Source organism: Arvicanthis niloticus, chromosome 19, assembly GCF_011762505.2.
Source record: "Arvicanthis niloticus isolate mArvNil1 chromosome 19, mArvNil1.pat.X, whole genome shotgun sequence".
In the NCBI taxonomy this organism is placed as follows: Eukaryota; Metazoa; Chordata; class Mammalia; order Rodentia; family Muridae; genus Arvicanthis; species Arvicanthis niloticus.
The window spans coordinates 6959454-6986008 of NC_047676.1; the positions used below are offsets into that span (position 1 = coordinate 6959454).

The window sequence follows — 26555 nt, forward strand, 5'->3', positions numbered from 1 at the left end:
ATGCTTGAAGTTCTCACCAGAATGATAATACAACTAAAGAAGATCAAAAGTATATAACTTGGAAAAGAGGAAGTCAAAGCATGGCTATCTGCAGATAATATGGTGGTATATATAAGTGACAACAAAAATTCTATCAGAGAACTTCAAGAGCTGATAAACACCTTGAGCAAACTGGCTGGATTCAAAATTTATTTAAAAAAATAAATCAGTATCTCTCTTTTATACACAGAAAATATGCACTGAGGAAGAAATGGGAAATTGGGAATGATTCCCAGGGAGACAACCACCTTAATGATATTCACAAATAATACAAAATATCTTGATATAACTGTAACCAAGCAAGTGAAAGACCTGTATGACAAGAACTTCACATGTCTAATGAAAGAATTTGAAGAAGATATCAAAAGATGAAAAGATCTCCCATGATCATGCACAAGTAGGATTAACATAGGAAAAAAGACCATTTTACTAAAAGCAATCTACAGATTCAATGTACTTCCCATCAAAATTCTAACACAATTCTTTATAGACCTTGAAGGAACCATTTTCAACCTCAAATGACAAAAGAAAAATCCCTGGATAGCTAAAACAACCCTGTACAATAAAACAACATCTAGATGTGTCACCATCCCTGATTTCATGATATACTACAAAGCAAAAGTAATAAAAACTGCATGGTATTGGTGTAGAAACAGACAGGCCGATCAATAGATCAATGAAAAAGAAGAGCCAGAAATAAACCTACACACTTATGGACACTGGATTTTTGACAAAGAACTCAAACCATACACTGGAAAAAAGTGTCTTCAAAACAATGGTGCTGGTCTAACTGGATATATGCATGTAGAAGAATGCAAAAAGATACATATTTATCACCCTGCACAAAACTCATGACCAAGGGAATCAAAAACCTCAACAGAAAACCAGATACACCATATCTAATAGAAAGGAAATTGTGGAGTGAAGACATGCAGGAAACCTGCCTCTACACTCTAGAGGCTCAGGCAGTTACAGCACCCACACCCTTCTCTGTTTCCCAGCACAGATGCCTCCTACCTTTCAGAGAGGGCAAACAGAGAGCCCAACCTGGTGCCTGGATATTGCAATTTCCCTTTTCATGGTGGCATTCCTTTTTCCCTAACAAGCCCCCCCTGGGGGTGCAGCAAATGCCAGCTTTGGGAACAGACAAAAGACAACATACCCCAGCCTCTGTGTCCTGTGTGTATGGCTCCTGTCCTTGAAGGGAACAAGGACCAAACATCCTTGAAATGGTAAGTGGCCCACTCTTGGACCATAAGAGAAGGGCAATTAAGTGTTCCCAGACAGCTGTGACCAGTTTGTAAAAATATTCTAACTTCTGATACACCATAAAGTTACTTCCTAGGTCAGAAGGGTCCCCCTTTCCAGCTGCCCTACTGTCTGAACAAACGATATCAGGTTTGAAGGATGGCTTCCCCTTGTTACCTTACCAGTCATGTAACCCCAAAGTCTGAGGATCCCAGCTTATGTATGCAAGCATATAAATACTCGAAGCCCCTGGGCATGGGTATTGCATTCCTAACCGCAAAAGGTGTGCGATCCAGGTCCGACTCATGAATAAAGGCTCTCAAGTTATATTAGGACTTGCAATTCTTAGAGTTCTTCTGGGAACATGAGTACCCTTGAATACATTCATACAGGAGATAATTTCCTGGACAGAATACCAACAGCTCAGACACTAAGATCAACAATTAATTAATGGGACTTTATGAAACTGAAAAGCGTCTGAAAGGCAAAGGACACGGTCAATAGGATAAAACTGCAGCCTTCGGAATAGAAAAAGAAAAAAAAAAAAAGCCAATCCCACAACCCACTGAGGGCTGATATCCAAAATATACAAAGAACTCGGGAAGTTAGACATCAACAAACTGAGTAACCCAATTAAAAAATGGAGTACAGAGCTAAGCAGAGAAATCTCAACAGAGGAATTTCTAGGAATCAAAGTGACTATAAAATTCTACCTTTCACCCATCAGAATGACTCAGATCAAAAACTGAAGTGAAGGCACATGCTGGCAAGGACTGGATCAAGGAGAACACTTCTCCATTGCTGGTGGGATTGCCAACTTGTACAACCACTTTAGAAATCAGTTTGGCACTTTCTCAGATAATTGGGAATAGTTCTACCTTAAGACCCAGCTATACCACTCCTGGGCATATACTCAAAAGATCTTCCCCTACACCGCAAGGACACTTGCTCAACTTGTTCATAGCAGCTTTACTCATACTAGGCAGACCCAGCCTGTCCTGGCCATCCTGTGGTTTCCAATCTTCTCCCCTTCAAACCCGTGCCCAGGGGCGGTGGCCCAGCCTAGGTCAGCACAGCACCTGCAGGTCAGCAGCTTCCCCTGCCTCACATCAAGCCAATTACTTGGGCTTAAGCTCCTTCCGCGCCCGACCAGCTTGCCCTGCACAGTCCCTCAGATCTGCAAGATGGCGCTGTTCCCTGCACCAACCTCCATGTCAGAGATCCAAACGCAGCTCTCAACAGGACAGTCGCCTAACTTTGGGGAGAAGCTTAAGTTTGAAAATCATATGCGGAAGTTTGATACCAACAGCCAGCCTTTTGGTGATGTCATCGTAGTCGGGACTACATTTCCCACAAGTCAGAGCGAAGAACTTCCAGGAACCCACAGAACTGGTTTGTCCACTGCCTGGGTTCCTGCCTGACTTGAGTAGGTTAAGTTGGGAAGAAACAAGCATCTGCAGATGGGAAGTCACTGGATTTTGGATTTTTTTAAAGTCCCGTGGTCTCAACACGCGATGTTAGCCTGTGAGTCAAGGCTTTCACAGTGATGTTTATAACGTTTCCCAGTTATTTCTGCTAGAACGCTGTGATTTTAAAGGAATTTAAAGTATCTTATTAGCACATAGAAAATTCATGACTTGTTTTACTTAAAAATACGGAAGCAAAACTTAATTTAGGTCTGAGCATCATCTCTGTAAGATGCTCGTGAAAGCATCCTTGGTGACTCTGCCTCTGTCATATCTGGTGCTTTAAGACACAAGACTTAGAATTCAAAGCCAGTAACCACAGGTGTTCTCTGAGCTCACTCTTTCCTTCTCTGTGTCTCCCAAGAGGAGGGGCAGAGCTCCTGGGATCACAATGGTGTGTGTCCTGAGTCTTGATCAATCGTGCACGATAAGATTTCTGTCTGTGTTAGGTTGATGTTCCTTTTCAAATTTCCTGACTCTCTGCTGATCCTGTCATCGTTCGTATTTGACAATCTTTGAACATCAGTGGTATCTGCCTTGAACTTCCCACATTTCTCCTAAGCAGAACACCGAGATAATTCCTTTTTGAATACAAAGATAACATAAATATGTTCATATTTCTGTCAAATGAGCTCACTGTAGTAAAGAAGTGACACTGGAAACATGGGAGTATTGAGAATTCCCAGCTTTGGGGGGAAGTTTTATTCCTGCGTAGTTCACGGTTAAGTTTTAAGTTACAAACCCCATTACAGAAAAGACTTCATACTTCCTTGATGCATAATGACTCAAAAGTAAGCTGTTTCAGAGCAAAGACTGTGAAAATCCCTATTGAATTCTTCTTCTCCGAGGAGTGTGTTTAGCAATGGATGAAGAACAGCTTCCTCCCCTTAGAGAAACCAGAGTCAACAAGCAGTACATTCAGCTGGACACTTGATTGACATGTCTGTTTAGAATGAGGTCATGACTGGTCTGTCCTCCTCCTGAATGCTGCAGTGAAGGAAATTGCCAGCAACTATAAGGACAGAATTTCTGAGCATGGCTAGTTTTCCAACATGTGTATGTGTTGAGGTTTGGTGTGTTGCTATGTATTGTAATGTTAAATTCTCTACCGGAAGGCCTAGGCCTTCTACTGACTTCTCACACGTACAATGTTTTGTTGTGTAAACCTTCTGTCTTCATTTAAAACTATTGGATAAATCAAATTGGATATAGCCACTTACTGGAGGGATTAGAGGTAGGTGGGTTTTGAGTTACCTTGTAGGTGATGGAGAAGACAGAGAAAGAAAAGAGACCAGGAAGAGGAGGAGGAATGTGGAAAAAGGACAAAGATGCCATGGGGCAGATGGACCATGAACATGTAGCCAGGAGAAACAGCAAGTATCTGGGGTACACCACCAGGAAGGTAGCCAGGACAGTAAGTAGATTAGGGGTTGCCCCCAGTAATTGTCAAAGCCAAATGAAATAACCCTATCTGAGTTGTGTTTATTTGTAAGCCAGTCAGAACGAGCTTAAATTGGTTGTACTACTTACATGTATGTTTGTGTCTGCTAAGTGCACACCTACCTAAGATGGTAGTCATTCTTATGAGATGTGCTAATCCTTGAGGATGCAGCATTCATTCACAACTCTTCTGTAGTCTCCAGTTCTTGGCATTGTGACTGCCTAATTCAGTAGGTGGGAGGAGCTGCCATGGTGTTGTACAGCTACTATCTACTACCTGAACATACTGGTTCAAAGAGGAACCTCATTCAGCAGAATATTAGGGGCCCAGGCATACTTACAGAAAAGTCTAACTGGAGACAGATTCTCAGGCCTAATATATTTGTTTAGACCATGTTCACGGTTTTAAGTTCATTACCTACTATCATTTTTTAAATATATCTTAACTATTTAATTTTCTCTCTTTGAAATAATCTCTGGTAGGTGCCATGTTTGGCAAAATCACTTTGAAATCTATGCTTACAGGCTAAAAAATCGTTCAGTATTTGAGAGTAACTGACATTTTTCAGAAGATGAGTCTGTCTTCTACAGGCACATGGTGGCTCACAGCACATACAGCAGTAGTTCTAGAGGATCAGATACCTTCTTTCCACATTATCAGGCATCTGTTGTAGAAAAGACAGGTACACACACACACACACACACACACACACACACATTTCTAGTAAAATTAAATGTACAGTTAAAATTTTACACTGCTCATGGTGGGACATCCACTCATTTCCACTGGACAGGGGTCAGAGAGAGCTGCATCTCTTAGTTGGAGGACAGCAGTTTACAGAGCGAATTTTAAGAGTAACGGTGCTGCACAGAGGAACCCTGTCTGGAACAAGAACAATCACGAGAAGAAGAAGTAAAACCAAGGTTTCACGTTTCGAAAAAAAAAAAGAATGATATTTGAAAGGAATACTGCTTTTTCACTGTTTAAATATAACACAAATGATTGAACCTCTGCCAGTTGCCATTTTTAAAAGATAGGTCCTTTCACCGGTGATAAGCAAAAGTCCACTGAAATAAAGCCCTTTCCAGTGCAGTTCTTAAGAGCCCCTATGTCTATCATGCTGAGCCTGCACCAATTCCCCAGACACATTCCAGATCCCATCATTACTACATCCCTCACAGGAAGGCACATGGGATGTGCAGATAGTTCCATACCTTCTTGGAAGACATACTGAGCTGTGTGAGCAGATTATATAACAAACGGTGACTTTATAAAGAGTGGATCACTGAACTTCACGCTATGCCTTTATAATACATCCACATACTTCCCTTACTCCTCCCCACAAAAAGGAATGATTGTACCACCCATTGGTGTATATGGGAAAGTTTTCTCCTTACGTTACTGAGCATGTGTCTTTTGCCTATCCTCACACCTCTGTGGTGGTTACTTTTATCTTGTTTTGAATGCATCTTCATGTGCTTTGCATGCAGATATCCCTGGGGTACTCCCTAGAAAAAAGTTACATGAATGTTCATGCATATGGGATTCTGAGAGCATCCTAGCTCAAAAAACAGAACAAAGAAAAACATGATACAGCTTCGAAATCAAAACAGCCATCTCAGATTTGTTGGATAACAGATGTCTGTAAATAAGAGACACATTCTGTTGTAATCAGGCTTATTTTTCTTTTACAATAAAAGCATCTTGGAAATGATGTCCTTGGGAAAACAAAACCATGTTTCTTTTAACTTCAAGACTCTTTGGCTTCTTTCTTGTTCTGATAGAGCACTTGGACCTCTTTCAGGCTCTACCCCTTCCTCCAGCTCATCAGGGGCTATCTCAGTTTCCTTGCTAAACAAGCAAGGTTCACTTTCCCAGCGATGTAAAACCCAATAATGGTCTGAGGTCTCCGCAAATAATCACTAATCTTTGTACTACTTCGCTGACTTGTCTAAAGGCTTATCTGATAAAGGTCCTTCTTAGTCACGGTTCCCACTACCCAGATTATGATACCTTCCATCAAGTCAGCAAGTACAAGCACACTCTCAGTTTGGCAATCTGTCTGGTTAATTGTAAGTTGCACTCAGGGAGTTTTCAGATGCTAGAAAAGGGAAGATATACCTGTCAGGGGACAAGGGGCTTTGCAAACCTGGATGTTTTCATTAAGGTTTTATTGCTGTGAAGAAACACCATGACCAAGGCAAATCTTACAAAAGCAAACATTTCATTTTGGCTGGCTTACGGTTTCCAGCTCTTTGTTTAGTCCATTATCATCATGGTGGGAAGCATGGCAGTGTGCATGCAGATATGGTGCTTTAGAAGGAGCTGAGATTTCTACATCTTGATCCAAAGGCAGCCAGAATGAACCTGTCTCCCACATGGGGAGATGTGGTGGGACTTGAGCTTACATATATGACCTAGAAGCCTGCCTCCACAGTGACACACTTCCTTAAAATTACACACCAACTCCAATAAGGCTGCACTTCTTACTAGTGGAACTCTGTATGGGCCTAGCATTCAAACATGTAAGTTTATGTGAGAAAAACCTTCACAAACTTCAAAACATTCCAGTCCCTGCCCCCCCCCCATAGGCTTAAATATCCATAACATCATGCAGAATTCATTTAGTTCAACTTCAAAAGTCCCCATAGTCTATCACAGTCTCAACAACATTTAAAATCAAAGTTCAAAGTCTCCAACATCTGGGATTCTCCAAAGAACTTGGTTCAATGCTCTAACTCTGTGCTCTGTAGCCCTTTATGCTCTGGCTGACTTCATTTTTACTTAAGTTTGGTGGTCATCCATGGTACTGCCATATTGGAGATTGGTTCTAATGTTCTGATTCAAGCAGGTATCTTCATGTGCAAATGCTAAAGGTCCTTGTCCCTGTTTGGTCTTTGATTGATCAATAAAAATGCCAATGGTCAATGGCCAATGGTTGAGCACAGGGTGAGACTTTAGAGTTGTGCAGGCTAACACATGGGGGAGAAGGCAGAGGATTGCCAGGACTTGGGGAGGAAGGATGAGAAACAGAAGCGGCAGGAGATAAAGCCAACCAGCCATGTGAGATTTCAGGTAAGTGGCCACTGGCCACTTCCCAGATTGGGACTGGGGTAACAGGGGAAAGATTGGGGGTGCCCAGATTTTGAGGAGGCCAAAGCATTTAAAAATAAGCTAATGTCTGTGTGTGTGTGTGTGTTTCATTAGACAATCCAAAGATAACTCCTGGGTGGGAGTACACATGCAATCTTCTCTCTCTCTCTCTCTCTCTCTCTCTCTCTCTCTCTCTCTCTCTCTCTCTCTCTCTTGTTATCCATACCTTGGTCTTTTATACATTGAATCAGAGGCCTGGATTTATTTATTCCTCAATTTCAGTTAATTTCTCTATTGTAAAAAAGTTTAATGTAATTTTCATTTAGTCTTCCTTTTTATGGAGATGAATATCTCTGTGGACATATATACATATATATCACCTTTCTCTGTACATAAATTGAATAAATATACTTTCCTATATTTAACTTCAATTAAGTTCCCTTCTGTTTATTGTATGAGCCTATTTTTCAGGCCAATATGTGTCATCTGTTAGGTTAAAAAGTCCCAGGGTATAGGCCAATGTACATTAAGGTTAGCAACCAAAGATAAATCATTAAATCAAAGGATATGGGGTTTTTGACCTTGACATCAAAACCATAATTGGAAAACAGCCTTTTCAACAAATAGTACTGACAAATATGAATGTCCAATTGTGGAAAATGAAATGCTCACCCTGCAGAAAAAAAAATCTATTTCAAATGGAGTAATTTAACATTGAAAATACAAAGAAGTGACTAATATCACAAATAAATATACACAGAAATCACATGTATGGTATCCACATTTTGCAAAAGAAAAACATTCATAATACAAAAGGTTATACTGATATTACATCTGTGTTTGTTCATGTGGGTGTGTGTAAGGAAAGGTTCTGATGTTAAAGTCCTATTCCCCAATTGGTTCTTGATTTGTCAGTAAAGGAAACTGAGGGCGAATTACTGGGCAGAAAGTACTAGCAGGGCCTTCATGTCGTGGGAGGAAAAGTCAAATGGCAAGAAGGAGAGTAGTCTTTTCTGCCATGCTTTAAGGGGATGAAGAATGCTGCAACCATGTGAGGTCTCAGGGCTTGGGTGGGGGAGCTGAGTCCTGTTGCCTCTGCTACAGGCGAGTGGCCAAGAATGTTTGGCAGGGGCTAGGGGGGACTAGCTACTGAAGAATGGAGAGATGGAGATAATACATTGGTGAGGACATGCTTTTCCAGGCGAGAGATATCTGCACCCAGCAATTGTGCCTAAAAGGCAAGTTGTAAAAGTAACAAACTGTGTATGTGTGTCTTTTATCTGTAGAATCAAGGGTCTCTGGTGGGGACTGGTAGTGTGGCCCACTTCCTGAAGCAAATTCTAGTACAAAAAAAGGGAAGCAGGCATGGGGGTTGGGGTGGGCTGAGTGTAGTACACCCTGGGAAAAATGTGTTAGTCTTTAAAAATACATGGAACAATTGTGTGTGTGTGTGTGTGTGTGTGTGTGTGTGTGTATGTGTGTGGTGTGTGTGTGTGTGTGTGTGTATTTGTGTGTGTGTGTGTAGGTATATAAGAGGAGAGGAAACACTTTTTGAGGAAGGGGGCAAAAGGGAGAGAGATAGTGGGAAAAGGGAGAAAGTATGTGACTCATATGTATTAAATGCTACATTGAAACTTGCATTTGGCATGGAGATTTAGTAAGTGTTCTCATGGCAGTGATACAGTATGCACACAAGAGCAACTTGAAGGCTTTAGTTTGGATCATAGTTCAAAGTCATCATCTGCCATGATTTCTTACTCAGTGTTCTATTGCTACGAAGAGACACCAAACAAGGACAACTCCTAAAAAAGAAAGCATTTAAGTGGAACTTGTTTACAGTTTCAGAGGGTTGTCCATTATTATTGTTTGGGAGCTAGCTAAGAAGCATGGTGGAATGCAGACATGGCACTGGAGAAGTAGTTGAAAATTGTACATATTGACTCATAGTATGTAATGAAGAGGGAGACACTGGGTCTGAGTTTTTGAAACCTCAAATACGACCCCCAGTGACACGCTTACTCCAATGAGGCCACACTTATTAATCCTTTTCCAGAGCCCTTAAGGCAATTGTTATTCCAACCACAAGACGTGGTGAGAATGTTAAAACAACAGAAATTTAAAGCAGCTGGTCATAAAGCTTTTAATAACTTTTTAGGGTCTGAAGAAGTGTTAAGATTTTATGAACATTTAACATTTGTACTATTTCTCACCAGTTTGAACTATCTTGTTTTGAAAAATATAAGAAGGCTTATTAAATGGTTTGCAATATTTTTCTCATTAGTGGCATTTCAGTCTAGTATGAATTATGAGGGTTTTCCCAAATTTTCAGTGAGTCCAAAAGACCTTAGCACATTCTTCACACTTGTCTACTTTCTCTCATAGATGAATTCTTAGATGTTGCTTAAGACCGGAAGACTGGTAATAATAGTGTTTGCCACATTCTTCCCGTGTATTGACAATCTCCAATTGAAATTATTCTGTGTTCAGACCATGCTATAAGACTTCAAAAGTATTTGCCACAGTTTTTACATTTGTAAGGTTTCTCTCCAGAATGAATTATATGAGTATTTTGACATATTATTTTCATTTGTAAATATGGTCTACAGTTTGAGTTCACTTGTATAGATATAGTTATGACTTTGTAGAGGAAGGTTTGCCACATTCCTCACTTTTGTATTGTTTCTCTCCAGAATGAGTTATCAAATGAGTAGAAAAAAAAATCTGGAAAGTTCTAAAGGAATTCACTGATAAATAGATCACAATTTTAGGGTTTCACTCCTGTGTGAATGCTCTTATGTTTGTAAAGCTTTGCTGGATAATTGAAGACCTTGCCACATACTTCACACTTGTAGGGTTCCTGTCCTGTATGGATTGTCCTGTGTTTAGAAAGTAATGATGGATAATGAAAGGCCTTGCCACATACTTCACACTTGTAGGGTTTTTCTCCAGTATGAATTCTCTTGTGTTTAGAAAGTGATGACAGAGAGTGGAAAGCCTTCCCACATTCTTTACACTTGTATGGTTTCTCTCCTGTGTGAATTCTCCTGTGTTTAGATAGTGATGATGAAAAACAGAAGGCCTTTCCACATTCTACACATTGGTATGGTTTCTCTCCTGTATGAATTTTCTTATGATTGGAAAGTCTTGATGGATAATAGAAGGCCTTGCCACATATGTCACACTTATAAGGTTTCTCTCCTGTATGAATTTTCTTATGGATGGAAAGTTTTGAAGGAAAATCGAAGGCCTTGCCACATACTTCACACTTGTAGAGTTTCTCTCTTGTATGAATTCTCTTGTGTATAGAACATAAAGATGGAGTATGGAAGGCCTTGCCACACATGTCACACATGTACGGTTTCTCTCCTGTATGAGTTATCTTGTGTTTCGAAAGTAATGATGGAAAATGGAAGGACTTGCCACATTCTTCACACTTGTATGGTTTCTCTCCTGTATGAATTTTTATATGCTTGGAAAGGCTTGAAGAATAATGGAAGGCATTGCCACATACATCACATTTGTAGGGTTTTTCTCCTTTATGAATTCTGTTGTGTTTAGAGAGACGTGATGGAAAATGGAAGGACTTGCCACATACTTCACACTTGTAGGCTTTCACTCTTAAATGATATCTGTAGTGATTTTGAAATAGTTTTTCCCGCTCAAAAACTTCCTCATATTCTTTGCTGGTATAACATTTTTCCCCTGGTGAGTAAGGGTTGAGAATTGAATGAAAAGGAGCAAAATTCTGTATATTTACACTGATTACTTTAAAAAAAAAATAAATGTACTCATACTTGCATTTGTCTATATAAATGATAAGCTACATTCAAATCTCTATGCCTGTATTCAATGCAGTCTAATTTAAAGCACAGAATAAGTGAAAATCATGTGGACTTTCACTGAAGTAAGAAGACCATGATAATATAGAAGAAGGAAACAAGGAATAATGAAAATCAATCATGTAAGGAAAGGATAATATCAAATGAGAAAACCGATAATGGCTTTATATAATAAAAATCAGCCCCTTAAACAAATACAGAAATTTTATTAGTTAAAAACAAAGTATAAAGTAGTCTAAGTTGGAAAACACCTGAAATATATATATATATATATATATATATATATATATATATATATATGTATGTATGGAGAGAGAGAGAGAGAGAGAGAGAGAGAGAGAGAGAGTCTAAGTATAGACTTTAATTTTGGAAGTCATGAAAGTTAGGTGACTTAGGAAGACTTTCCTTAACAACATTAAATAAAAATTCTAAACAAAATGTTTTATGCATATCTTCAGGCATAATGGTTTTGTACATTGTATAAATATTATCCATGTATTATTCTAATGCTGATTTCTCTGCCCTATATGTTTGTACAATCCAGACATGGCACTGCATTGCTTAATCTAAGATTCTCCCTTCTTAAGTTTGGGTAAATATTGTTCCCCATGTATGCACTAACTTCTTGATAAAATCTCATCAGCCAATGGCCGTGCTGAAGAGAGAATATGCTGGACTTCTGCCATTCCAATGAGGAAGAAGTAGAATGAGCAAGGGTGCAGGGAGGCGGGAGGGGAAGGGGAGGCAGGGGAGGCAAGGGCAGGGAAGGCAGGGGCAAAGGCGGGGGAAGCAGGGGCAGGGAAAAGGGAAGAGGAAGAAGAAAGTAAAAAGAAAAAAGAAGCAGAGAGAGAAAAGGGGAGAGGGAGAAAGAGAGGGAGAGAGAGAGGGAGGCAGAGAGAATGAGACAGCAAGATAGAAGGGGGGGGGGGGGGGGATTCATTATAAGAAAGGGATCCAGAGACACATCATGAAAACATGTGAGGCTCAAAGAGCCAGACCAGCACTAAAATGCAAGGATCATGGGGACTATTTCTGGGAGCTAGCCAGATTACCTTAGAGGATTAGACTCATTATTAACGTCCCAGTAACTGTGTTGAAAAGCTTATCAAAGAAGTCTTACAGTCCCTGTCTCATCCATTTGGGACCTAGCCGAGATGACTCATCACTTTTAAATATAAATGTACATTTATCTCATAAAAAATACATACCCAAGTTAAAGATCACACAGAAATGACAGAGCTTTGTCAGTCATGGGAAACCCAGGCTAATCTCATGGTAGAAGAGAGCAAAGCTAAGGGGACTCAAAGCATCCTAACTGTTGGATCATGTCCTCCTTTGACAGATAAACACAGAAAATTAGAGTTTTAAAGGTGACAGGAGCATGATGTCTTCTAATAGGCTCCACCAAGCAGCTGACTCAGACAGGAACAGACACCCAGAACCAAACAGTGCATGGAGCTTGGGGACTCTGACAAGAGAATAGGAAGAAATATGGCAGATTCTGAGGGGATAGGAATTCCCAGGAAGACGAGAGTCAACTATACCCTTGGGGCTCCCAGAGTCTAAACCACCAAACAAAAAACATACACAGGCTAGACCTAGTCCTCCTCCCTCATGTGCAGCAGAGGTGCAGCTTGATCATTATGTGGGTCCTGAGCAACTGGAAAACAGGCTATCCCAACAGCTGTTGCCTGGATATGGAATATAGTCTACTAGCTGGGCCTACATGACTGGACTCAGTGGGAGATAAAGCACCTAGGATTGCAGAGTCTTGAAGTGCCAAGATTGGGGGGGGGGGGGTGTAAAAAAAAAAAAAGAAAGAAAAGGCTGGGCAGTGGTGGCGAATGCTTTTAATCCCAGCACTTGGGAGGCAGAGGCAGGCAGATTTCTGAGTTTGAGGCCAGCCTGGTGTAGAGAGTGACTTTCAGGACAGCCAGGGCTATACAGAGAAATCCTGTCTTGAAAAAAAAAAAAAAGAAGAAGAAGAAGAAGAAGAAGAAGAAGAAGAAGAAGAAGAAGAAGAAGAAGAAGAAGAAGAAGAAGAAGAAGAAGAAGACGGAGAAGGAGAAGGAGAAGGAGAAGAAGAAGAAGGAGAAGAAGAGGAGGAAGAGGAAAAAAAGGGGGTGGGGAAGTGCCAAGATGGAAGTTGGGGATTACCCAGGAAGGTGCCCACCCACTCAGAACAGAAGAGGATGGCAGACAAAGGAAGAACGGTGAGAAGGGTGACCAGGAGTGGGGCAGCGAGCTTGATGTAAAGTGAATAATTAAAAAAATAATTTTATTTAAATAAGATGATTTAGAGCAGAACGTTGTGTCTCAATGGATTTATGTTAGATCTTAGAGTTTCCCACTCTGTTCGCTGACACCCTCCTCCTGACACACCTGAATACTTAGTGATGGCCGCTCCTGTCTTCACATCTGAAGGTTCTTGTCTTTGCTCCAGAAATGTGACCAGGTATGGCTTAGAGGAAGCAAGACCTGTTTATAGGAAAAGAAGACAGACTGTCAGTGTGATCTCTTGGACAATAATAGATCCCTTCCAGCTTTGTGTGTGTCAGGAATGAGGAGATACAATAAAGGAGTATAAAGGACCAGTTTTTTGTTGGTTTGTTGGTTTGTTTGTTTCTTTGTTTTTTTGTTTTTTGTTTTGTTTTAGAGGACCAGTTCTTATGTGTTTTCTGATGGCCACATCAGAATGCTGAGGAGGAACTTGGAAATTGCAGGGCCTGAGCCTCACACCCCTTGGTTACAAGAATTTTACAACTGAAGTCTGTGGCCTTCTCTTTATGGTGTACCACTTATATTCTCGTACAAATGATACATTTAAGGGGAGTAGCATGAACAGAAGAAGAAATACTTCAAAGCTACATGAATCATTTAAAATTTCCTTAAAAGTAGCCCTATGAACCTCATTGATGAATGGAGAACTCGCTACTTTCCTGCTTACAATTAATTAAAATTTCATCATGGAAGGTATCCTCACCCAGGAACACAAGGTTGTTGTAATTCTCCAATGTCACATCCCTGTACAGTTTCCACTGAGCAGGACCCAGTAATTCCCACTCCTCTGCAGAGAAATAAATGACCACATCCCAGAATGACAGCATATCCTGAAAAAAAAATAAAAAAAAAAGAGTAAACATCTGACATTATTGTTTGGGGTCGGTGTGCTGCTTCCATTTATTCAAGTGCTAAATTCTGTACCCCAACATCTGGCTGCCCCAAGACAAGTGAATTCCCCATGAGTTCACCAGCAACTTTTGTGTAAAACTGGCTCTCCAATTCAAAATATTGGTTAAATAAAACTAGCAACAGCCAATTATTAGGAGGATAGAGGTAGGCAGGGCTTCGATGACTGAACTGAGATTTGCAAGTAAGGTCCACAACAAGTAGAAGAAGAAATAGTGAGGGGAAGGAAAGATGTGAGGACAGGTCTCTAGTAGTCATGATGGATCAGCAGCAATGCCCAAGTGAAATGCCCACCCCTGCCCCAGACAGAGTGATGAAGCACAGATAATACAGGAAAGACAAAAACAGCAAGAATTTGGGGAGCATTGATGGGGAAGTAGCTAGTCTAGCTTTAGAAGAATTGACTAGCAGTAATCCCATAGTAATTGAACAAATGCCAAATAAATGAATCATAGTCTGAGTCTCATCTATTCAGAAACTATACTGGGATAGACATAAGCACAATTAACTCACACATTATGCTAACTATAACCATCAGTAATAACATAAATACAAAGAGGTATCATGTGCTTCTGCATATAAATCTAAAGGTGACCCAAGTGACAGGAGAGCAGGAAGCACTTCTGATACAGGTAAGGAAGAATTCTAAAATACTCCTGATGTGGTACTGTTTGCAACACAGCACTCATCTCTAAGTGAAGTCAATTACAGCAGGTCCTAGAAACTCCTATAGTATAATGCTTTTAAGAGCCATTAAATGCAGAACGAGGGCAACTAAAAACTGTGTTAAAACTAGACAGATGACTCAGTAGTTAAGAGCACTGGGTACTCTTTCAAAGGACATGGGGTTTGATTCCTAGAGGCCTCATGGCCACTCACAACTGTCCATAACTCCAGTTAGAGAGGATGAGAAAATCTCTTAGACATGAATGATAACAAAATACAAACACACATATGCCTTAGTTAGAGCTTCTATTCCTGCCATGAAACTCCATGACCAAAAATCAGATTGGCGAGGAAAGGGTTTACTGGACTTACACTTCCACAGCACAGTGGAATCCAACACTTCTCCTGGGACTGAGGTTCTCATCTGCCCTAAGGCAAGTATCCTGTGCTCTCACTGCCAACATTGTGTAGGTCTCTGGGGAATTTGGCCATTTTATATCTACCCATATAATACTGCATGCTGTACTTCATAACTTGCTTGCCTTTGTGTCAACTGTTTATACAAGACATCCTGTTCCCAGCTATTGCTTTTGTCTTCTCTAAGTTTTTTCTTTGTTTTCCTTCCCTGATCCACCCATTCCACACTTTGCCATTTGAGATCTCAAATCCCTTGAATTCAGGGCAGCATCAGTACACTAAGATTCCTGCATCTTATGTAAATGAAGAAAAATAAGTGTTGATCAACATTCCTGCAAGTTTCCTCTTCATGAGATTACTGGACAATAGGATAAAAATTACATCTCTCACTCGACTCACAATCCTTTAGATTCAATGTGTGACTGACTGGGTTAGATTTCTGAGGCAGCATAAAGGTCCAGAAGACAGAAGAGACAGGAGTCTCATGCTTGACAGACAGCTGTGCATTTATTGTCTCACACACTGAAAGACATTCTCATGCTCATAGGAAAGTAAGGAGTATAATAACAGTGGAGGAAAAAGGCTGCAACAACCATTTATAGGGGAAGAATGAGGGACTCGGGAATGAGGCACAAGTCCATATTTCTCTCCTGAAGACTCTCCTTGATCGATCAGACTGTTTTCCAAAGTAGACACAGGTTAATCCTTCAGACATTTGTTTATTGAAAGAGGGGCTAAGTTGGCAACGTCACCTTCACCTCAGAGCTGTTCTGCTTTCCACCAAGCAGAGTGGAGCAGTTCTAGTGATCTCAGCCAGAAATGTTGCTGATGTAGGCCAGTCAGTCTTACAGCACAAGAAGCTCCGTCACACAATATGTTGCACTTGTTTTTTTATGCCTGAAATTATGATGTCTTCTCCCATCTGATAGAGTCTTACTTTTAAAAACAGGATTCCTATGTGAATACAGCTGACCTTACTTACCCTTCCTTGTTTCCTACAATCCAGGGAGGGATGTTTTTAGGGATTTCCTGTGTCTCAAGGTAATCTGTTTTGCCTAACCAGACAACACCAGGAAGGGGAGACTGCAGACCTGTAAGGCACTCCTTTAGAACATCAACTTCCTCATTCCTAAGCCCCTCACCTGTTGCTCTAAAAGATGCAAGCCAGGTTTCTCTCCTCATTCAATCCCCCATCCCATACTTCAAGGAGAGTTGGTGCCCCTCTCTGTGTACTAATAAACAGTCTCATCTGTTGTTCCCAGACTCTTTCCTGCTCTTCTTCTCCTCGGACTGTGCTCCCAAATCTAACATCGTCCACATTGTCAAAAATGACCATATGCATCCTTTGATGCCATTTAATAGTTTCCCAAATTAACCATGTGTACCACAATTCCCCCATTATTTTACTTTTATAATTTAATTATTTAATTAAGGTTCATTTAAATTAAAGAAGTTCATATCCAACCTCATTGACATGACCCCAAAACCACACACACACACACAAAAGGAGAATATAAAGACAAATAATGCATTTGGGTTAAAAGACTATGAAGTTCTTTTATAACTGGAAAGAATAAAGAAAACTGATATGAACTCAGACACACAAAACAAACAAAACAACATGTAAGTTTGCTGCATGTAGAATGACTGCTCTGTCATGCCTGCATTTTTTCTCCTGAAAACCACATGGTCAGATTGCATATCAAAATAAGCAATAGAAAAGAGGATGCTGGCTTGTAACCACCATCACACAAGACAGAAGCATTTGCCAATACATGTTGCTTAGATGAGCACTGGGACACAGACCTTAGAAGACAATCATAAGCTTCATCAAAGACCACAAAGCATTTCAGAAAGGCATGAAGAAGCATCTCAGTGCCATTAAAGACAATGATCATAAGGAGAATAAATACTTCTGTGATGCCTAAGAAACTAAAAACTTCAGAATAATGGAAATGACGAAACGTTCCAGGATTTGAAACTGCAATTCAATAAAAAGAAACCCTGAGCAGGACTCTAGCAGCAGTGATCCAACATGTAGCCCAATAATCCTAACAGAAAATGTAAAAGAAAAAATTACACTAGAACAAAGCAGCTGAAGATAGCATCTAAGTACTTATGAATAAAGTAGACCATCTAGAAAAAAGAAGCTAATTCTATGACATAAATGAAGAAAAAATAGCTGGGGGAAGGAAACACACAAGAAATGTTAGACACTGTGAAAAGACCAAACCTTCAAATTATAGGCATAGATGAGGGAGAAAAAGGCCCAGGCAATGGCATAAATATGATCTTCAAGAAGCACATAAAATACTGGTTCCCTAAAGTAAGGAAAGATACACCCATAATCATATAAAAAAAAAACACACCTAACACTAATTGGACAAGATCAGAAAATTAAAACTCATGGCGTACTGAAATCTCCATTCAAAGAACACATTTATTAGGATAACAGCCAATTCCTATATGGAATTGCTGTTAAAAAAAAAAAAAAAAAAAACAGAAAAGCCTGGAGTAATGCATCCCAACTCCTAAAAGACATTGACATCCAACTTAAGATACTGCACACCACACAACTATCTGCAGTAGTTGAAAGAGATGGAAAAAATCATCTACAAAATAAAGAGTATTTAAAAACTTGTATTTTACCAACCAAATATAAGAAAGAAAGAAAGAAAGAAAGAAAGAAAGAAAGAAAGAAAGAAAGAACGAACCATTGTACTCTAAAGAGAGAGATGAGAATATTGAAAACAACTGTGGAAAGGAATTGTAAGCCAAAATTACAAAACCACAAGGGGCCACTGAGAACACAAACAACACTGAAAATGAGGAACATACCGACAATTAACACTCACATATCAGAACAAGAACAAGTAATGCCCACAGTCCTCCATTCACAAGACACATGCTGGGGGACTGGATCAAGAAATGAATCCATCGCTATATTGTCTACAAGAAGGAGATATGAATTTTGTCTCTTAGATTTTCCAATTAAACCGGACAGGTTTTCAAAATATTCCTTTATGATACTCTCAAAATTTTGATACCTGTTGTAATATCTCCCCGTTTATTTCTGGATCTGATCATTTGGGTCCTGTATCTGTTGGATAGCTGGATCGAGTGTCCCTCAATCTTGTTTATCTTCTTAATGAACCTGATGTGAAGATGTTGATCATTTGAATCTTTTTCTATGAGTTTGTTTCAATTATTTCTCTTCTCATACTTTTTAAAATTATTTGCCATTGGCGGGATTTGATTTACATTTGTTTTTTGTTTTTCCCAAATTTCTTCAATGTATCACTAAATCATTTCTCCATGGTCTTTCTCATAGTTTCATGCAATTAAAGCTGTAATCCTCACCTGCAGAATTGTCTTCAATAGGGCCGAGAGTTTTCTTGTGATTTCATTTTCATTCCTATTTATGTTTTACACATAAATAAAAAACATTAATGAGGAAGAAATTAACAACCTAAATGGATTCAAAAGAATGGGGAGGTTGTAATTGTAATAAAAATTTTTTCAGCTAAAATAAATTCTGTGGTCAGATGGATATATATGGATTTTAAGAGGAACCTTGGAAGGCTTACCCCAGCTCCCTACCAGCCTGCCTGCAGCCAATCTGGGCAAACCCAGCAGTGGTCACCATGATACTTAAACCACAGAAAGACTCTATGAAGAAAGAGAAATTCAGGCCACTTCTCCTTATGAACATTGATGCAAAAATACTCACTAAAATACCCAAAAACCAAATCCAAGAACACATTTGAAACAACATCTACCATGATCAAGTAGTCTTTAGACTTCATCCCAAGAATGCAGGGGAGGTTCAATATACAACAATCCATCAACTTAATACAACATATAAATAAACTGAGAAAACCAAAAATGACATGACAATCTGCTTAGATTCTGAAAAAACATTTAAAAAAAAATCCAAAACTTCCTGATATATGTCTTAGAGAAATTAGGGATACAGAGCACATACATGAATGTAATAAAAGCAATACACAGTAAGCCAATAGACAACATCAAATAAATGGAAAGAAATTTAAAGCAATTCCATTAAAATCAGAAACAAGGCTGTCCACTCTCTCCATAGCTCTTCAAGATAGTACTTGAAGTTCTACCCAGAGCAATAATAAAACTAAAGGACATCAAAGGCATATAATCTGGAAAAGAAAAAGTCAACGTATGGCAATGTGCAGATAATATGGTTATATACATAAGTGACCACAAAAATTTTGTTTATAAATTTTGTTTATAAACACCTTGAATAAACTGACTGGATTCAAATTGATTTAAAAGAAAAATCAGTATCTCTTTTTTTATACACAGAAAATATGCACTGAGGAAGAAATAGGAAATTGGGAATGATTCCCAGGGAGACAACCACCTTAATGATATCCACAAATAATACAAAATATTTGGTATAACTGTAACCAAAATGTGAAAGACCTGTATGACAAGAACTTCACATGTCTAATAAAAGAATTTGAAGAAGATATCAAAAGATGAAAAGATATCCCATACTAATGGTTAAGTAGGATTAACATAGTAAAAAATGGCCATCTTACCAAAAGCAATCTACAGATTTAACGCACTTCCCATCAAAATTCCAACACAATTCTTTACAGTCCTTGAAGGAGCCATTCTCAACTTCAAAGGAAAAACCAAAAATCCCTGGATAGCTAAAATAAACCTGTACAATAAAACAACATCTAGATGTGTCACCATCCCTGATTTCATGATATACTACAAAGCAAAAGTAATAAAAACTGCATGGTATTGGTGTAGAAACAGACAGGCCGATCAATAAATCAATGAAAAAGAAGAGCCAGAAATAAACCTACACACCTATGGACACTGGATTTTTGACAAAGAACTCAAACCATACACTGGGAAAAAGTGTCTTCAAAACAATGGTGCTGGTCTAACTGGATATATGCATGTAGAAGAATGCAAAAAGATACATATTTATCACCCTGCACAAAACTCATGACCAAGTGAATCAAAAACCTCAACAGAAAACCAGATACACAAATATGTGCAGTACCTTTGAATACATTCATACAGGAGATAACTTCCTGAACAGAACACCAATAGCTCAGACACTAAGATCAGCAATTAATAAATGGGACTTTATAAAACTGAAAATCTTCTGAAAGGCAAAGGACACTGTCAATAGGATAAAACTGCAGCCTACAGAATAAGAAAAAAATAATTGCCAATCCCACATTCCCCAGAGGGCTGATATTCAAAATATACAAAGAACTCAGAAAGTTAGACATCAACAAACTGAGTAACCCAATTAAAAAATCGGGTACAGAGCTAAGCAGAGAAATCTCAACAGAAGAATTTCTAGGTAACACTAGAACCAGAGGAATGCATAGGTAACACTTAAAAGGTTCAACATATTTTGTCATTAGGGAAATGCAAATCAAAGTGACTCTGAGATTTTACCTTTCACCTATCAGAATGACTCCGATCAAAAACTCAAGTAAAGGCACATGCTGGCAAGGACTGGATCAAGGAGAACACTTCTCCATTGCTGGTGGGATTGCCAGCTTGTACAACCACTACAGAAATCAGTTTGGCACTTTCTCAGATAATTGGGAATAGTTCTACCTCAAGACCCAGCTATACCATTCCTGGGCATATACCCAAAAGATCTTCCACCACACCGCAAGGACACTTGCTCAACTTGTTCATAGCAGACTAATTCACAATAGTCAGAAACTGCAAACAATCCAGATACACCAAAACAGATGAATGGAGTACTATGTGGCTGTTTAAAAAAAAACCACCATAAAATTTGCAAGGAAATGGATGGAACTAGAAAACATCATCCTGAGTGAGGTAACCCAGGTCCTAAATGACATGCATAGCATGTACTCACTCATAACTGAATATTAGCCATAAAGTACAGGGTAACTAAGCTATGAACCAGAGACTGAAAGAAGGTAAATAACAAGCAGGGTTCAAGGGAGGATGGTTGGATCTCACTCAGAAGGGAAATAAAATAGTCATGAGGAGTGGACAGAGGGAAGGAGGTGGGTGGGGAAGGGGTTAGGAAGGGGCATGGGTGATGGGGGATAAGGTGTAGGGAGAGCCTGGGAGACAGGGCCAGTAGACTGAATGGAATTCTATGGTGGGCAGGGGAAGGGGGATCTCTGGGACAAGTCTGAGAGCAGGGATGCAAGAGGCTTCAAGGAGTCTATGAGGGTCACTCTAGCTGAGATCCCAGCAGTGGAGAATATGGGGCCTAAAGTGGCTTCCTCCTGTAGTCAGGCAGGACCCCCATTGGAGAGATAAGGACACTGATCAGTGGACAAAACGTTAGACCCAAAATTTGTCCTGCCTACAAGAAGTGCAGGAAAAAAAGGAGCAGAGACTGAGGGAAAGGAAAACCCCTAATTACCTCCCACCTGAGACCCTTTTTATGGGCAAGAACCAATGCCTAACATAATAATACTCTGTTAGTCTTGCTGACAGGAGCGTAGTACCCACCAGCATCTGACGGACAAAGATGCAAGGAACTATAGCCAAATATTAGAAGGAGCTCAGAGTCTTGTAGAAGAGTTGGGAAGTATTGTAGGACAGGATACGGGCTCCAAAAAAGGCAAATAGTGCCAGTCTGTTAAAGTCAGTGAGTCCTTCATTCGCACCATCAATCACAGTAATATTAGAATGAAACGAAAAGAGGCTGTGAGAAAAAAGGGCAGGACTGCACACCACAGGAGACTGGAGTCCTCCCTGAGGAAGAAGAAGGAATCCCACCATGACACTTTACTGTCTGGATGGTGAAGGACAGTGGTGGATGAGGTTGTCATTTTCTATCTGTAGAGCCTCAGTGCTGTTCTCAAAAGATACATGTAAAATCAGAAGAAATCACCATGAGGTCATGTCAGAAAATAAGAGAGAAGAGTATGCAGAGACAACTAACATTCCCTGCAAATACAGAATAGTCAAGGCAGACAAAGAGGGGAACACTTCTTCACATAGTAAATGGAAACCCCAACTCAAGTCATTAACAAAATGATGCTAGTGAAAATTTGGATCTAAGATTTCAAATACATTCAACCGAACTTCTTAAAGCACATTTGTAAGTTTTCATAATTAGAAGATGTCAATTGAATGGCTTTCTGTCAAGTCGTTGGTGCTCAGAACTGAGACCAACTAGAAGAATTAATTACCACATGGAAAAAAAAAACTATGTTTTAAGAATCTTTGTAAAGCACAGGTCTCATGTCACATAGGCTCACAATAAGTTGGCTATAAAGGAGAGGATGATTTTGAACCCTAGGTTTCCTGACTCCTCCCCCAAAAGCAGAGATGACAAAAATGAGTCATAGAATAGGCATAAGTTCACTCTACTGTCATAAGGCTGTTTAAGTAAATATATATATATATATATATATATATATATATATATATATATCCCATAAATTATATATAAGCATGCTGCTGTACCCTCTCTATACTATAAGGAACATGTTTTGAAGTATGAGGCAGCATGTGATTCTGATTTCATATACTGTTATATTTTTTCTACAGATTAGCAGAGTTAACTAAGAAATGTCTATTATCCTTGGTATGGTTAGAAACTCATTAAAATGCTAGTAAACAGAACAAGGTGGTCTGAATCGATGTTCCCTGAGAGTAGACTTGAATGCCATAAGCCAGGCTCCAGGTCACTAATGCTTGGTTTGACTGGACTGACAATATAAACAAGATCACCTGAGGTAGGGGGAGGGGCTGTGGAGGAGAAATCCTTAAAATACAAACACACAAAACCACTTGTCTGACTGTAAATGCAAAACTCTCGGAAGGAGTCTGTATGTGCAGAGACTGAAGGCCCATGCGGAAGTTCATTGAGGGGCAGAGCCTGGAATTTTGCAGGTTCAGGGGTAGCTGACTTAACTTGGACTGGTTTTCCCTTCAGGGACAGTCCTTGCCTCACTCCATATTAGACCAAACAACTTGTGTCAGATTTAAAACCTCAAATCCACAGAATTGGCAGAACATGAGATTCGACCAGTCCAAAAGCTGAAATCTCATCAGATGGTATCTTAGGTGAATACAATATATCCGACACCTCTATGAGACACATGCCAATGAATTTTAATTCTCCTTGGTTAATGACATTCTCTGTTCTGTAAAACCATGAAACTGCCTTGTGTTGAAGCCCAGACTTTGAATACAAAATCTGTATTCTCAGATAATGGCCACTCAAAAATCTCCGAACTAAACTCTCTTAACCCTTTAAGAGGAGAACTGTGTGTGCATTTTGCATGGACAGGAACCTATGTGAAAATCATAAAACCCCAAGTGGGCCAGAGAACATGGAATTTTTCTTACATCCTCACGAAGACATGAGGATACCATTATAGAAATACTCAGGGAGCAACAATAAAAGCTGGATTCCAGATACAGGGACACAGTACATTTAAGGGAATTTAGACATTGGTGATAATGTGAACAGACTGAAGAAAATCATGTGACCAGAGGATGGCCATCTCCCTTCCCTTTCAGAGACATTCCAGCCCCTACCAGAGATCATGTGTTTCATTTCTCTCATCACACCAAGTCATCTCTCATATCTGAAAAGGAGTCCATATTTTGGACAGAACACATACTAAAAATTGTTGGGGTATTATTGCCTAGGGATTTTTAAGCGGATGGGCAAAATGCATAATTATTTGGAATGTGTAAACACCAGATCATACCAGTTACAAGATTATTCTGTGGCTATATCGCCATGTATTGTGATGATTCCGGTGACAGGAGTGTACATTCAGAATTCTTATTCAAACCGAGGCATACATAAATCTAGGAATTCATTCCAAAGGAAAAGGAACTAACAACCCCACACAACAATCACTCCAACAAGACTCTGTCCCTGGACACTAGGAACTTTAGGAGGATTTATGAGCTCAAACTCAGTACTAGAGAGGACATAAAGTAAAGGGGGCGCTAGACATCCACGTGTTCTGTAAGACCTGAGATTCTGACAACAGCCACGTGAGCAGGGGTCAGCTAAGGAGAGCACATTTCCCCAGCAAAGATGAGTGCGCTCCCTTCAGCATCTCAGGCACAGGCAGGCAGCAGACCCAGCCTGCCCTTGCCACCCTGTTGTTTCCAACCTTCTTCCCTAACCTAGGTCAGCACAGCACCTCCAGGTCAGCAGCTTCCCCTGTCTCACAACAAGCCCAAGTAAGCTCCTTCCCGCGCCCTGCACGGTCCCTCAGATCTGCAAGATTGCGCTGTTCCCTGCACCAACCTCCATGTCATTGATCCAAACGCAGCTCTCAACAGGACAGTCGCCTAACTTTGGGGAGAAGCTAAGTATGAATATCAAATGCGGAAGTTTGATTCCTATGGCCAACCTTCTGAGAATGCCACAATGGTCAGGACTACATTTCCCACAAGGCACTGCGAGGAACTCCCCGGAACCAACAGAACTGATTGGTTCACCATCTGGGTTCCTGACCAGCTGTGTGTAGGTGACTTTGGGATGGAACAGTCTTCTCTGCAGATGGGCAGCCACTGGCATTTGGACTCATTCAAAGTTCTGTGGTCTCAGGACGCGATGTTAGCCTGTGAGTCGACCCTTTCACAGTGATGTTTACCAGGCTTCCAGGTTATTTCTGCTAGAACGCCGTAAAATTTAAAGTATCTTACTTCAGCATGGAAAATTCAAGCTTTTATGACTTGTTTTACTTAAAAATATGGAAGCAAAAGCTAATTTAAGATCCTCTTGAAACCATTCTTAGTGACCCTGTGAAAGGGTCGACTCACAGTGATGCTTACCAAGTTTCCTAGTTATTTCAGCTAGAACGTTGTGATTTTAAAGGAATTTAAAGTATCTTACTAGCACATGGAAAATTCATGACTTGCTTTACTTTAAACTGTGAAAGCATAAGTTAATTTAGGAGTGAGCATCATCTCTGTAAGATACTCTTGAAACCATCCTTGGTGACCCTGCCTGTCATGTCTGGTGCTTAAGACACAAGACTTAGAATTCAAAGCCAGTAACCACAGATGTTCTCTAAGCTCTTTCCTTCTCTGTGTCTCCCAAGAGGAGGGGCAGAGCTCCTGGGATCACACTGGTCTGTGTCCTGAGTCTTGATCAATCGTGCACGATAAGATTTCTGTCTGTGTTAGGTTTGATGTTCCTTATCAAATTTCCTGACTCTCTGCTGATCCCGTTGTGAGAATAAATCGTAAAAATGAAATTTTAGGTCTCAACATGAAAGATTCTTAGGTTCAGAGTTTCAATTTACATTCAAGTGTTAGCTGCCCCTGGGGTGCATCCCTGGGACTTGAACTAACATTTCAAAAGAACAAAGGACCCAAGATAGAGGCAATAAAAGACCTGGGTAAACAGTCACTTAAAAGAATTCTCCCAGAAGGAGATACAGATGTAAATTGAGAGTGAGATACATAAATCGGGACACAAACTGGGAAGGAAACCAAGCTTGAGAATGGATGTTAAAATCTGACTTTGTAGTTATTGATTAAGAGGTAAAACTGCCTTTATGAGCCTTGTGAATACTGGTATATAAATGGCCTCAACTCTGAATCAGGACTCTCTCTTACCTGCACACAAGAGAGTCCTGGTGCACCAGTATCAATAAACCTCATGTTATTACAACGAGACCTGCCTGTGGGTTCTCTGTGGGAGTGCGTCCCTTGGTATTGGATACTTAGAGTCCAACACCATCATCGTTCATATTTGACAATATTTGAACATCAGTGGTATCTCTCTTGAACAGAACACCAAGATGATTTCTTCTTGAACACAAAGGTATCATAAATATGTTCATATTTCTGTCAAGTGAGGTCACTGTGTTAAAGAAGTTGCACTGGAAACATGGAGTATTGAGAATTCCCATCTCTTCTTTGGAAGGTTTATTCTTGTGCAGTTCATGCTTGAGTCAAAGTTACAAAACCCCATTCCTAGCTGTCTGGGAGCAGTAGTCTGTTAGCAGCCTTCAGATGAAGATGTAGAACTATCAGCACCTCCTGTACTAGGCCTGTCTGGATGCTGCCATGTTCCCTCTTTGATGATACTGAAGTGAACCTCTTAACCTGTAAGCCAGCCCCAATTCAATGGTGTCCTTTATAAGACTTGCCTTAGTCATGATGTCTATTCAC

The 26555-nt window shown here is 39.9% G+C and overlaps 2 protein-coding genes across 2 annotated transcripts in view; both read right to left on the reverse strand.

The window, feature by feature from the left end:
* LOC117723891 (uncharacterized) overlaps positions 1–2618 on the reverse strand; it is a 46357-nt gene extending 43739 nt beyond the window's left edge. Inside the window, 1 exon segment of the mRNA XM_076916381.1 lies at positions 2495–2618. Coding sequence (XP_076772496.1) covers positions 2495–2500 — 6 coding nt within the window. The 5' untranslated portion in view covers positions 2501–2618.
* A 3163-nt stretch (positions 2619–5781) lies between these two features.
* LOC117723902 (uncharacterized) lies at positions 5782–24804 on the reverse strand. Its single transcript, XM_034523485.2, has 4 exons — positions 24679–24804; positions 14110–14236; positions 13509–13604; positions 5782–10989 (listed from the first exon to the last, which is right to left on the reverse strand). The coding sequence occupies exons 1-4, from the start codon at positions 24682–24684 to the stop codon at positions 10052–10054; spliced, it is 1167 nt and encodes a 388-aa protein (XP_034379376.1). The 5' UTR covers positions 24685–24804; the 3' UTR covers positions 5782–10051.
* Between the last annotated feature and the right edge of the window lie 1751 nt (positions 24805–26555).